Below are 14747 nucleotides of genomic sequence, written 5' to 3'. Positions count from 1 at the left end.
TATACCAAATTCTCCCATGGAGAAAATTGTGATCCACAACTATGGCTACTACTCCATTGACTTCCAGGAGTTTGCAAGGGAAGAGGTTAACTGAGGATATAATGTGGCCCAGAATCTATGGTTGACTTGTCAAATTTGCATTTGAAAATTGTAGCCACCCTTATTACAGGCACCCTTGACAGCTTTCATCCCAATCATTTTTTTTCCTGTATGTTTTGGATCATATCTCAGACTTATTGTAAAATGGGGGAATTTTCTATTTTGTAGACTAGATCCTTTTCTTCTCTCTTTGGGCTGCACTGTCTAGAGAACTCGCCAAGATGATGGACATGTCGGAATTCGGGGAGGCTGCACCTTTCCTCAGGAAGAGTGATAAGGAGATAATGATATTACAAACTGTGGCATTTGATGGTAAGACAGGATATGTTTTCCTCTGCTTGGCCTGTTAACCTGAAATAGTTGGTGAACTGAATATTTAATTGGATTTACAAATTAGGAGCATTACAACTGTAAGCTCTTCAGGAGAGGGACTTTCATATTTGTCTGTTTAAAAAGTGTAGCACACTGATACTGCTATAATAAAAACATTAATTACCCTGGTCTGACTAATGCATCTATATTTATGCTACCTGTACATTGCATATCTATTGTCTATATATCCACCTGAAATCTAGTCTGTGTACACAGACTTAACTTTCTAATGACAGTGTATGGTTTGAATTTAGTCTGCAGGCCTCACTTTGTAAGATTTGTTTCCCATAACTTATTTTTCTTGCAAGCCATTCACAGAGGATCTTGATGTAGAGTAATGAGTGAGAGTATAAATACATAGATAAGGGGGAGGGATTTATTGTGTAGATCAATAAATCGTTTCTACTATTCCATAGTAAAGAGTAATAGCTTTTAGACCTCTTTGGAGCTAGTCCAGTTACTCCTAGCCCAGGAAAGGAGATGTGTGTAGCTGGATACAGATTGTTACTACTATTAATGATTTACATGGCAAACAGTAGTAGACCTAATTAGAAGAATGTGACAGTGTGATTATGCCACATGGCTGGTGTTATTGCCCAAAAGGGTCCGAGGTACTCTGCAAGAATGAGACCGACTCCACACTGAGAGTAATTGGCTTTAATGAAGGTAAAGTGACACATCTGCAACGGGGACCCCAAGCGTTGCTGTCACTGAGACGGGGACCCAGCGCCCTGCAGCTCGGCCTGGGGTGAAGTCCAAAAACAAACACAAAGCATGCTCATTTTATACAAACAGCAGCATATCAGCTCATACATAATGCAATAGAAACTCTCCACCCTCCGGGGCTGCCCCACCTGGCCAACAGCCAGGGGCTTGCCACGCAGCAGTCCCAGCCGGTTGCGGCAGGTTAAAGCTAGCATGCTGTGTCCTACAATAACCGGAGGCTGAGAAAGCGAAACTGCCTAAGCTAAGCCGTAACAAAATCTTCCGTGGTTCCCTAGCCTCCTACAGCTGGGAAGCAAGAAACATGGGATCTATTCTTGGTTCTGATAGTGGTTTGTTGTATGACTTTGGAGAAGATACTTAACATCTGTGCCACAGTTTCCCCATCTGTAAGTTGATGATGATGCCTACCTTTCTCCAAGGGTGTTGAGGCTTAATTAACATTTGTGAAATGTTTTGCATACCCTGAGGAAAGGCTCTATAGAAGGGAAAAGTTGAATTTGCAAATGGAAAACATAAAAGTAATATTAAGGGACTTTATACCCCACAACTACACATGCAGCTCCCAAGGCTATTGGTGGACGTAAAGCACTTGGCTTGATGGTGTGATATGACCTAAAGGGTTTCAGTATGCTTGCAGTATGGAAGTTATCTTAGCGATATTAATCAATAGCCGTATAATATGGTAAATTATTACCTTTTTTATTCCATAGGGAAGAGGAGGTGTTGGATTCCTGATGAAAAGAACGCTTATATTGAAGGGGATATCAAAGAGAGCAGTGGTGGCAAAGTCACTGTTGAGACTGTGGATGGAAAGGTATGGAACATTTTTCCATTTGTCTATCAATGCGTGATGATTGGTGTAATCAGAATCAAACCAGTTAATAGCCACAGCCCATGTTTGTGTTTTTATTTTATTTTATTTTATTTTGTTTTTTCTGTACATTTTTTCTCTTTTCTGGTATTGAAGAGCAAAGTACGCAACTGAGCAATCCTAGCCCAGAGGAAAAATATTAAACTGCATTGTACTTAATGATTTCCAAGATTATACAACTTCATATTTTACCACCTCTGTCTGTCTTTCCCTGTTCTTATGCCTCATGCTCATCTAACATCTGTTACCCTACAGTGAACATCATGTATGTATGACAGGTTGATCAGAAGAATTTCCTCATGCTGGGAAAATTTCTTCTATGGTCCCAAAGAATCAGAAATGTGTGTGTGGTCTGAGAGAGTCGCTTGAAGTTTCAGTAAAAGAGCCTGCACAAGGAGGCGGTGTCATGTCATGCGCAGGGTGTGATGTACTGGGACTGAGGAGACGTGCTTCTTATTCCTGGCTCTGCCACTGACCTCCTCTATGACCTTTGGGCAAGCTGCATCCCTTCCTTTGTTTTCCCTCTGAGTCTGACCCTGTGTAGTTTTCCCTGTCAGTCCTGTGTAGTTAGATCAGGGCACAGACTGTTTGTCCCCCTGTGTTTGTGCAATGGGGCCGCAATCTCAGTTCAGGCCTCTGGGTGGTATCAGAATACAAATCAGTGGTGGGCAAACTTTTTGGCCCGAGGGCCACATCAGGGTGCGAAAACAGCCTGGCCCCCACCCCCTATCTGACCCCTCTCACTTTCCACCCCCTGACTGCCCCCCTCAGAATCCCTGCCCATCCAACCCTCCTCCCTGCTCCTTGTCCCCTGACTACCCCCTCCCAGAACTCCCATCCCTAATTGCCCCCTGGGACTCCACCCCCTATCCAACCCCTCCTGCTCCCTGACTGCCCCGACCCCTATCCACACCCCTGCCCCCGACAGGCCCCCCAGGACCTCACCCCCATCCAATCCCCCTGTTCCCCATCCCCTGCCTCCCCCAAACCTCTGCCCCATCCAACCGCCCCCCTGCTCCCTGTCCCCTGACTGCCCCCCAGGACCACCTGCCCCATATCCAACCCCCTGGCCCCAGTCCCCTTTCCATACCAGAGCCAGACACGCTGCCCTGCATGAGCACGCAGTCCCGCCACCCAGAGCACTGCCCGTGTGGTGGCATGGCTGTAGGGGAGGGGGGACAGCAGGGGAGGGGCCGGGGGCTAGCTACCCAGCCAGGAGCTATGGGGCCGGGCAGGACGGTCCTGCAGGCCGTAGTTTGCCCACCCCTGATATAAATAAATAAAAAATAGTAATGCTTAGTTTCTACTGGTTAAAAAATACAATAGTCAATCCATCCCCAAGTGGAATCTTTAATACATATGAGCATCTCTTTAAAGGTGTGTCATCAGCTCACTTGTTGCTTTTTTAATGTCACACTGTAGGTAGTGTGGAAAGACAAGGTGACAGCAGTTGCCAGCAATGTTATACTTGTCTGTCTCTGCAGACCATCACTGTAAAAGAAGATGATGTTCAGCCGATGAACCCCCCGAAGTTTGACATGATTGAGGATATGGCTATGTTGACTCACCTTAATGAGGCATCTGTGCTGCACAATTTGAACAGGCGCTATAGCCACTGGATGATTTATGTAAGGGTCATTGGTTCAACGTATGTGTTTTGAAATGTATTCCACAAGTGCCACGATGCTAACAACGTTGCCTGTACTTCGTATTCTACTTCCAACATTGATTGACCCTAAAATTGATTGACCTCAATTCATTTTCAGGAAGGAAATGTATTTGGAGGAGGGGGTGTCAATTTTGTGTCTGAACACTAAGCTAAAGACAAAAGCAAATAAAGGCGGTGGGGTTTTTTTGCCTCAAGGGGTGGGGCAGCAGAATGGACTGGTTCATTTTATACTGCTCTCAGTACTAATCAAGAGCCCTCCATAGGCATTCCTAGTTCCTTAGGCATCAGTGGCTCAAGCTTAAAATGTGTGTAACTGTTTTGTTTTTGGTTTGGTTTTGGCGGGGGTGGGGGGCAGGTGAGGGTGAGGGAAGTTGGCTTTCTATTTTCTTGTCTGCAGCCTCACTGTCTGTCTATCTTGTTTGGCTCTAAACCCTTCCCTGGTACTGCAGCTCCCCAAAAAGAAAGATCACTGCAAGTTCTATCCACTGCAAGGACAAGCTTCAACAGCTGACTAACTGAATAGGGCCAAATTTTCCCCTCAGCTTGATATAGGCAATTCTGACTGAAATCATTGGAAGCTGCATGTCCATATTTCAAAGCAGAATTCATCTCTGCTCTTTAGCTTTTCATATGTTAACCAGGGATCATGCTTATCATCTTCCTTTTGTAAAGTCCTTTAATATCAATGGATAAAGGACAGTGACTTTGAGTGAGACTTAGGCTCCTATGGGTATGTCTACATTGCAATTAGGCACCTGTGGCTGGCCCTTGTTGGCTGGCTTGGGCTTGGGCTATAGGGCTGTTTAATTGTAGTGTAGACTTCTGGCTCAGGTTGCAGCCTGAAGTCTGGGACCCTCCTACCTCACAGGGTCATACAGGCGGGCTCCAGTCTGAGCCCAGACATCTATACTTCAATTAAACAGCCCCATGGACTGAGCCCAAGTCAGCTGGCAGGGGCCAGCCATGGGTTTTTAATTGCAGTGTACATATACCCTAAGTGCCTAAGTCATTTAAGTCACCTAGGCCTTTTAATGCTGAGTGGAGCAGCACCTACATACCTTTAAAAATCTGGGCCAAAAGGCACTGTGTAAGAGCTAATGGATGACTGATATTAAAACTGACATATGATAGATTTGTCTTAAATCTCACTCTATATAAAGGCCATTTACTCCGCGTCTTGGGTTCCTTTTTAGACCTATTCAGGTTTATTCTGTGTGACTATAAACCCCTACAAATGGCTTCCAGTCTACAACCCAGAGGTGGTTAGTGCATACAAAGGCAAGAGGCGGTCAGAGGCTCCCCCTCACATCTTCTCCATTGCAGATAACGCATACAATGACATGCTACGCAGTAAGTAGCATCATTTGCTTTTCAAACTTGAATTTATGTTATTTTGCCTACTTGATGGATGCTCGCTTTTTTTTTTTTAACTGGATAGAATTTTAACAGTGAAACCTACCAGCACTGAGTATTATCCAGGTACTCTACAAAAGGGTTTAGACTTGAGAACAGAGAGATACAAAGTCTCAGTGACTTGTTCAAATCTTCTAATAAGAAGAATAAGCTTATCCAATCAAGGGATAGAAAACACATAGGGTAATAAAACTGCCTTAAACTAGTTTGATCTCTTCCTATACTCTCTGTGGTTCCAGTCCCTAATGATTAGAGTAACCAGATGTCCCGATTTTATAGGGACAGTCCCAATTTTTGGGTCTTTTTCTTATATGGGCTCCTATTACCCCCCACCCCCGTCCCGATTTTTCACACTTGCTGTCTGGTCACCCTACCAATAATGAAGATCCCTAAAGATTGTCCAGGGCTGAGTGTGTGAAGAGCTATCTCTGTGTGACCATTGGAGCTTTGAAAATCTACTACTGCTGAAAATACGAGGACCAAAAAAAAAATAAAATCATGAGGCCCTGAGGAAAAATTCAAGGCACATAACTTTCAATTAAGTAGGAAATAAACCTCTTTAATCTTGCAACTTCCAAATTCTCAGTAAAAAAGTGTCCTACTCTCTAGTTTAAGCATCCCAATGTGCAAAGAAATCAGTAACTTCAATGAGGGGTAGAGGAGAAGGAAAAATAGGAGGTAAAATGGAAGTTAACTCTAGGTTCATGAGCACCTTCATATAGGGTTGTCAGGTGTCTGGTTTTCGACCAGAACACCAGGTCGAAAAGGGACCCTGGTGGCACCACTCAGCACCGCTGATTGTGCCACTAAAAGTCCAGCTGGCAGCGCAGTGGGCTAAGGCAGGCTCCACGTGGCTTCTGTCTGGCTCATAGGCGCACTGCCACATCCATGGCCAATGGGAGCTGCAGGCGCGGTGCCTGCAGGCGTGGACAGTGTGCAGAACTCCCTGGGCCCTCTGCCTATGAGCTGGACATGACAGCTGCTTCCGGAAGCTGCCTAAGGTAAGTGCTGCCCAGCTGGAGCCTGTACCCTGAAGTCCCTCCTGTACCCCAACCCCCTGCCCCAGCCCACAGAAAGTGAGTGAGGGTGGGGGAGAGTGAGCAGCGGAGGGAGGCGGGGATGGAGTGAGCAGGGGCAGGGCCTTGGGGAAGGCGGGGGCTGGGAGTGGAACGAGGGTGTTCGGTTTTGTGCGATTAGAAAGTTGGCAACCTACCTTCATAATATGTTATGTGAAAATAAGTAACTGGTTTTTTGGTCTGATGCAACCTGTCTGAAATCCTTGGCTCAAAGCTCAGAACTGTCTGTCTTTTCATTACTTCCTGAAGGCCGTACTATTTCCGTAGTTGAGGAAATGCTGGTTCACTTTCAAAGAGGAGTTGGTTGCAGAGGATTTTAACAAATTGAGGGGAAACCTAGAGCTAAAAATGAGGGAGAGCCACAAATCAATGGCTGTTACTACACAGGTGCTTACAATTAAGTGTGGCGTGCACATTTAATTGTAAGCATCAACCACAATCACAGTTTTGCTTTTGCTCTTATTACAATGGATCATTGGCTCGGATTGAATCAATGTCTTACTGTTTTAATATTAGTGAGAGTTGCATGGTGGGTTTTTTTTATCAGTGTATGTACTTTTCCGGCGGGGGGGCGCGGGTGTAACCTACTACAGACACAAAGAAGGGGGAAGTGATCAAATAAGTCTGAGAGCCACTGGTCTAAACTATACATGGATCATCTATGCACCTATTCTACACTAATCTGAACACCTAATCACGGAGGAAGGAATGCGGGATCTTCTGCATCAAGTCCACGTGCACTGCCTCTTGAATTAGTGGAAAATCTCATTAGCAGTCAGTAGTAGTAGGCTTTATATCCACTAGAAACAATGCAATAAATATTTGATCAAGTCTGATTCCTTCCATTAGAGGGCAGTGATGGTGCACACATGCCGGCTACAATAAGGAAATCCTATTACAGGTGGAAATGCAAAAAAGCAATTACTGGAGCATGTGATTTTTAACACTTTTTTTTTTTAGAAACTACAGAAGTCTCATCCTGCTCTTGAAAAGGAACTAACAACTGGAAGAGAATGGGAGAGGGTGGATAACAGAGAGATGTTGACATAAACTTGGCTCAGAAGAGAAGTTGGTTTATCAACTAATGGCACAATTATGGTCAGAATGGGCCAAATAAATCCTGGGTGTAATTCACTGAGGTCAGTGGAATTAAAATGAAGAAGAATTTGGGCCAAATTCTTTTTTTTTTTTTTTAAGTCTACAACAAAACTTGAGTGCACTTACAATAATTATACATATAAAAGAACCATCTCTGTGTAAACATCGAGGGGGGAGAGGAGTTGCTTAGGGTGGTCCAGTGAGGCACGAGCAGAAGAACCAGTTGGAAGTGAGCAAAGCTATGCTTAGGAGGAACAGGAGGAACATTTTGCTTTTACACGCTGGCATAGTTTCTCAGGAGAAGTGGCAGAATGAACGTCGCTTGACTTTTGAAACTGGATTGGACAAAGCACTGGAGCATTTAATGTAGCTATACTTTCAGTGGCCTCTAAAGATTGGATCCTTCCGTTTCTTTCCTATTACGCTCATACTTTTAATAACCTGCCTTTCTTCTCCTTTTCTTTTTCCTTAGATCGAGAGAACCAGTCTATGCTGATCACGTAGGTGTTTATTTTTCATCTGTTTTGGGAATCTGTTACTGGGGGGGGGGGAGGGAGTGGGAAAAAAAGTCCTCCTGAAATGCAATGTCAGTGAATGGGTGGGACGGAAACACAGTTAACTCTTGAATGCCGAGCAATTTCCAGGTGAATGACATCCTGGACATCCAGTTTCAATGTGCTTAAGAATGGAGTACACAGTCTTGCACTTCTAGAGTGACTGTTTTGAACTTGACCTTTAAATGGTGAACTCTCTGCAACTTGAAGTCTTTAAACCATGATTTGAGGACTTCAGTAACTCAGCCCAGAGGTTAGGGTCTATTACAGGAGTGAGTGGTGAGGGAGGTTCTGTGGCCTGCAATGGTCAGGAGATTAGACTAGATCAGTGGCGGCAAACCGGTTGATTGCAATCTCTGGCGACATAGCGTGGTTGCCACTAAGAGAGGCTCCCTGCCTGCCCCGGCCCCACACCACTCCCAGAAGCAGCCAGCACGGCCCCGAGGGCAGGGCGGCAGGGTTTCCCTCTGCATGCTGCCTCTGTCTACAAGCAGGGCCGGCTCCAGACCCCAGCGCGGCGGCCCTTTCCCGGGGGGCGGCAGGCTGGGTCGGCGGACCTGCCGCAGTCATGCCTGCGGGAGGTCCACCGGAGCCCCGGGACGACCGGACCTGCCGCAGGCATGACTGTGGACGGTTTGCTGGTCCCGCGGCTCGGCTGGACCTCCCGCAGGCATGCCTGCGGCAGCTCAAGCAGAGCCGCCGGACCTGCGAACCGTCCGCAGCTGCGGGAGGTCCAGCCGAGCCACGCGACCAGCGGACCCTCCGCAGTCATGCCCGCGGGAGGTCCGCTGCTCCCGCGGCTCCGGGGCGCCTCCCGCGCCTGACTGCTTGGGGCGGCCAAAAAGGTAGAGCCACCCCTGTCTACAAGCACCACTCCCATTGGCCGGGAATGGGGAGCTGTGGCCAATGGGAGCGCCGGGGGCAGTGCTTGCAGAGAGAGGCAGCATGCAGAACTTCATTGGGCCGCCCCTTCTGGGAGCAGCATGGGGCCGGGGTAGGCAGGGAGCCTGTCTTAGCAGCAGCCATGCTGCGTCGCTGACCGGGAGCTGCCGGAGGTAAGTGCTGCCCGGCAGAAGGCCACATCCCAGCCTTGATTCCCTCCCGGATCCAGCACCCCAAACCCCCTCCTGTGCCCCGAACATCCTTCTGCACCACAAGCCCCAGCCCTGACCCCCCTCCCAGAGCCAGCACCCCCTCCTACACCCCAACACTCTGCCTCAGCCCAGAGCCTCCTCCTGCACTCAAACTCCCTCCCAGAGCTTGCACCCCTCATCCCCTCCTGCACCCCAGGCTCAGCCCAGAGTCCCCTCCCACACTGCGAACCCCTCGGTCCCAGCCCAGAGCCTGCACCCCCTCCCGAACCCCTGCCCCAGCCTGGTGAGAGTGAGGGAGGGTGGGGGAGTGTGAGTGATGGGGGGATGGAGTGAGTGGGGCGGGGCCTCAAGGAGGGGACGGGGTAGATCCTGGGTTGCCGTTAAATTCAAAAAGTGATCTTGGGTGTAAAAAGGTTGGAGACCACTGGATTAGATGATCATGATGGTCCCTTCTGACCTTAAAGTCTGAGTCTGTGTTTGTGATTGGAAATTGTTGCCATCAGATGGCCGTGCTGTAGCCAGTTTGAAATGAGTAGCTTAGGACTTAACTGAATGTGACCTCTTCTCTAACCATCTAGATGTGGTCCTTTCAGTCCAGGCACAAGGCACGCTGGGAAGGCAGCACAGATGAAAGGTGTGCTGTTGCTGCCTTTGCTCTGTCTGTCCTATGGGTAGATAGAAGACCTCTTTTCCCGAAGTGGTTAATTTGGCACCTTTCACCAGCATAAAATGTATTTAAGCTAGGCATTTTGACGAGGCAGTCATGTGTCGGGAGGGCACAAACCACGTCAATCAAAGCAGGAAGCATGGTCTAGTGGCTAGAGCACAGTTTGGAGAGCCCACTGCTTGGATACTATTCACAGCTCAGCTACTTGCTGTGTAATGTTGGGCAAGTAACTTTGCCTTTCTGGATCCGTTACCCTACTGGCTGTAACATTCACCTATCTCTAGTGTTGAGACTTGACATTTGTAATGTGACTCGCTGTACTTAGATGGAAGTCACTACACAGTGCAGATTATTATTACATTTCTGAGCTCAGTCAGGTGAATAATTAGTTATTGCTATTGCCAATATTCATCCCTGTTCGTTCTGTCAGTGTGGTATGAATTGCCACTCAAAAGGCCAAGCATCAGCAGTAGGAGCACAATAAGCAGCTGAGAAGAGCCTGTCAGGAATGAAGAGTTGGCAAGATTGGAGGGTGAAATATAGTTGGTTTTAGGAGTGTCATTATTATCCCTCTGCTTTTAGTGGAGAATCTGGTGCCGGCAAGACTGTGAATACAAAGCGTGTCATTCAGTATTTTGCCACAGTCGCAGCACTCGGGGAACCTGGTAAAAAAAGTGTGAGTATGCAAGGGGCTATTTAATGATGGCCAAGATTATCCTATTGTGTGAAACCTACCTTATGAGTCCGTAATCATACCATCAGATCTCACATGCTAAGCAGCAGTGGACATGATCACCACTTGGAGATCCAAAAGAAAAAGACTGGGTGCTTGAGGAAAAGGTGTTAATGACTCAATAAGTGGCATTTCTCCTTCTGAGTCAGCACTAGTCTTCCTCAACATGGTGTTAGGGGCATAGCTTCTGCTTAGGCCGCTGCCTTCCAGATGGGACAGCAAAGCCAAGGCTTCTACCACCTGTGATTATTGAAGACTGCATGGCACTTTTTTCCAGAAACCATTAGCCTTGGTGTCCTGACTGGATTCTAGAGCTGATCAAAAACTGTCTTTGCTTTTCCATGAAAAACTTAGATAAAAATGAACTTTTTGTTTTCAATTAATTTTTTTGCTGAATGTTTTGGGTATTTGTTTAAAAAAAACTAAAAATGTTTTTGGTTGTCAAAAACTTGGAAAATTTCTCAACAAAACTTCTGTTTTGTTGAAAAACATTTTATTGTTTATTTGAAGTGGGGAGAAAGGGTTGTCAAAAAAGAATGTTGACAAAAAAATTTCAACCAGTTTTCCTAAATTCCAATTTGGTAAGTTACATTCTGCCTGTACTCACTGCCTGGAATTCCATTTGAATAGTGTTGTGTAGTGGTGTTGTGAGCTGTTCAACCAACAGTTGCCTCATTTCACCTCTACACTGAATACACTTCTGTGGTGGATTAAGTGAGTCCTCTATACTGCATATACAGGGCCCAATTGTCAGTCAGTCTCTGATTTTGTACATGTAACTGATGATGATGACAAAACCATGCAAGCACTCATTTTGTGCATACAAAACAAGTACCAGGTAGCTGAGTGCCCAGTAGCCAAACTTATATGTGCAAACCAGGTGGATGCCTGATTTTGAGGGATGGAGTCAGTTGGGCATACACACTGAGTCATGCTGACTGGAGACTGAAATTGGAAGTTTGGCCATAGTTTGATAAATGAGGTATCAAAGGAGGTATTTATCTCCATTGTCTTCATCATGATCAATAATAGATATTACAGCTCCAGAAGTTCAGATGCCACAGGATCCAGTTTTCTAAAGCTTGTCTATTTCTGCTTGTATCCCTTTGTTCTTGTTCTCTGATGTCATGTCTTAGCGCTGCATCCGGTTTGTCTGTTGTTCTGATTGGAATCCGCTGGGGCAGCTGGTTTGGATAAGGGATTGTGGGAACAAACAAGGTTGGACCCATACTTTCCTATTCCAAGATGTGCCAGGAGCAGGGGGTAATAGCAGCAGAGGGAAGCCAACAGTACACACTGAGAGCGGGGGTGCTGTCAGTGAGCCCCACCCAGGAGTGAAAGTAACTTAAAGGACTTACCGGTACTCCGGAGTCCTGAGCAGGGGGTGGGGCCTCAACCGGAAGAGGCGGGGCCTTTAAATACCAGGGCCCTTTAAATCAAGATTTAAAGGGCCCAGGGCTCAGGCTGCTGTGGGGAGCCCCGGGCCCTTTAAAGCACCACCCAAGCCCCACTGCCGGAGCCCCCTGGTAGCAGCGGCAGGGCTCCAGCAGTGATTTAAAGGGCCTGGGGGTCCCTGCAGCAGCAGGAGCCCTAGGCCCTTTAAATCACTGCCAGAGCCCTGCCGCTGCTAAGTCGGGGCTCCAGCAGCAGGGCTCTGGAAGCAATTTAAAGGGCCCAGGGCTCCAGCCACTGCAGGGAGCCCCGGGCCCTTTAAATTGCCAGCCTGGGGAAGCCGGTCCAGTCCGGCACGGTGTACTGGCTCTTGTCGGTACACCATACCAGACTGGCTTAGTTTCACCTCTGGCCCCACTCCCCACAAAATGTGTGAGCTTCACACACTGTATATGCCTAGAGCTTGCCTGGTTTGTGCTGACTAGATCTCTAATCCTTGCTAATCTTTCCGTCTTTCATAAACTCTTTCATGGTAGTAATCATAATGTCCCTCTTTTTCTTTCTTTTTTGTTTGTTTGGTGGTGGTGGTGGTTGTTGTTTGTTGTTATAATTGCTCCTTTGGTAGCAACCAGCCACCAGGACTGGGGTAAGTAGATGACTTCACTATTTTGTCTTATATTTTCAATCTGAAAATGGTACTTAGTTTGCAAGGGCAGGTCATGAGCCTCTGTTTAATATAATTCCATTCTATACTGTCCCATATTCCGACTGAGCCTAGACTATTCAAATTAAGTTCACTTCAGCACATAGTCATAAGCTAATTTAAATTAATGGGAGTTATGTGGAGTTCTAAATCCTCTAGCTGTGATTGAAAATCTTACCCATTAGGAATTTTGAGTGCCTTCAACCAATACTAACGTATCTGTTATTTAGTCAATGCTTTTCACTTTATTCTATAGTGTCTCCCATGCATGTACACACTTCTGTATACACCTGTGCTATAGCACTTCAAAAACAGGGTTGGTTTACTTGTTCTCAGTTGCCGTTCAGCATGAAATCTAGAAGACAGCTGTTAGGATTCAAGGATTTTAGAATATTGAGGGCTGAGAATCTTTTTTTTTTAAATTGGAGATATACCAATCTCCTAAAACTGGAAGAGACCTCGAAAAGTCATCGAGTCCAGCCCCCTTCCTTCACTAGCAGGACCAAGTATTGATTTTTGCCCCAGATCCTTAAGTGGCCCCCTCAAGGATTGAATTCACAACCTTGGGTTTAGCAGGCCAATGCTCAAACCACTGAGCTATTTCTCCCCTATCTTGCTCCTATGCTCTGTCCAGGCTGTACTAGCTACAGGTGTGAGCTACACATGTTGAGTTAGATTTGTATAATGTGTTTATATGCTGATAGTTATTAACCGTGTTTCAACCCTTTGATTTTTAGGGAACCTTGGAAGATCAAATCATCCAAGCAAATCCTGCCTTAGAAGCCTTTGGGAATGCCAAAACCCTGAGAAATGACAACTCCTCACGTTTTGTAAGTCCAGTCTGTAGTTCAAATGTCTTGTTAACCTGCCCTTATTCGTAACATATAGAATAATAATATGTAATGTGGTAATAATAATAATAATCTATTCATCCTATTTATAAAGCGCCTCTCATTTCCTCCACTGAGGTGCTTGGATTGCTTCATGGTTGAAATGTAACTAACAATGATCAAATCGAGAAAAAATACTGTTGATGATATTTAAAAAAAATGCCACATCAAAGAGCATAACTTAAAAAGAGAGGGGGGTACGCATATAGTAGCCCTTCACAGAGACTGCACATAATTAAACAGGGCATACAACAACTGAAGTAAATAATTTGGGTACAATTTAATGAGATATTGAGCCCTATTTTCTGGGCAAATTCCAAGAGCAAGGGACCATGAAAACAGCCCTGTTTTGATAAGCTAGCGGGTAGAACAGCTTGGGCAGCATGATGTAAGGTCAAGACCAGAAGTAACAATCCAACAGGGAAGTGGAAGAAGAACACTGGTCAGGAGAGAGCCACTACCGTTGATGGCCTCACTGCTCTGCCTGAGTTAGACGACCACCCAAACCAAGGGAAATGTGAAGATGCACCAGGCAGTTGAACACCACATAGACTTGCTAGGTGGACCAGTTTGTATATTAGTCTGTCAAATGTGTATGATAATACTTGCCTTCTCACAGGTATTTTTTGAGTGTGTTTGCAAGTGTAATATATAAAAAAATCTACTAAGTGTTATGATTAACGTACTTATATATTGTGCCTAACATTTTTCAAAGCCGAAACAAACGTGCGCATCAGTGTGTGTGTTTGTTTCGGCTTTGAAAACTGTTAAGCATAATATATAACTCAGTTAAGCTCTACATTTGGTCCATTCAGCATATCTTGTTGGAAAATACCCTCTCCCCACATCAGAAAGCTAATAGATCCTAAGTAGTCTGACTATCATGTAGGCATTGTATTTTGATATTTGTTGTACCTCTTTACAGTTTATTTGCAGTAATTAGACTGTTCTTTTGCAAAATTAGGGTAAATTTATCAGAATCCATTTTGGAACCACAGGCAAGCTGTCGTCTGCCGATATTGAAATTTGTAAGCAACAATCGTTCTCCTTGCTATAGAATCACAAATTCGTGTCTGACACTTGCGAGAAAAAGCTTTCTCTTACTGAACTTTTTATTATCTACCCAGATTTGCTGGAGAAATCCCGAGTGATTTTCCAGCAGCCAGGTGAAAGATCCTATCATATCTTCTACCAAATCCTGTCAGGAAAGAAAGCAGAGCTACAAGGTAAGCCTGAAATATTGGGTGGGTGAGCGCAAAAAAACAGGCCTTACCTGATTGGGTAAATGGCCAAAGGCAAAAAAATACTGTTATGTTCAAGAGGATCCTTATGCTTCCACTTGTCAAAAAAAATGGAGTCTGTCAAAATGAAATGTCATTAATCTGTGGAT

The 14747-nt window shown here is 45.6% G+C and overlaps 1 protein-coding gene across 1 annotated transcript in view; it reads left to right on the top strand.

Annotated features, from left to right (window-relative positions):
• Positions 1-320: 320 nt before the first annotated feature.
• MYH15 (myosin heavy chain 15) overlaps positions 321-14747 on the top strand; it is a 60358-nt gene continuing 45931 nt past the window's right edge. Inside the window, exons 1-10 of the mRNA XM_045001858.1 lie at positions 321-411; positions 1908-2011; positions 3553-3696; positions 4931-5087; positions 7797-7824; positions 10222-10315; positions 12390-12410; positions 13205-13297; positions 14322-14385; positions 14485-14583. Of these exons, the coding sequence (XP_044857793.1) occupies positions 321-411; positions 1908-2011; positions 3553-3696; positions 4931-5087; positions 7797-7824; positions 10222-10315; positions 12390-12410; positions 13205-13297; positions 14322-14385; positions 14485-14583 (895 nt within the window). The remainder of the gene's footprint in view (positions 412-1907; positions 2012-3552; positions 3697-4930; positions 5088-7796; positions 7825-10221; positions 10316-12389; positions 12411-13204; positions 13298-14321; positions 14386-14484; positions 14584-14747) is intronic.

This window comes from Mauremys mutica, chromosome 1 (assembly GCF_020497125.1).
Source record: "Mauremys mutica isolate MM-2020 ecotype Southern chromosome 1, ASM2049712v1, whole genome shotgun sequence".
In the NCBI taxonomy this organism is placed as follows: Eukaryota; Metazoa; Chordata; order Testudines; family Geoemydidae; genus Mauremys; species Mauremys mutica.
Note: the sequence above shows the minus strand (reverse complement) of the source record. Positions and strands in the feature narration are given on the sequence as shown.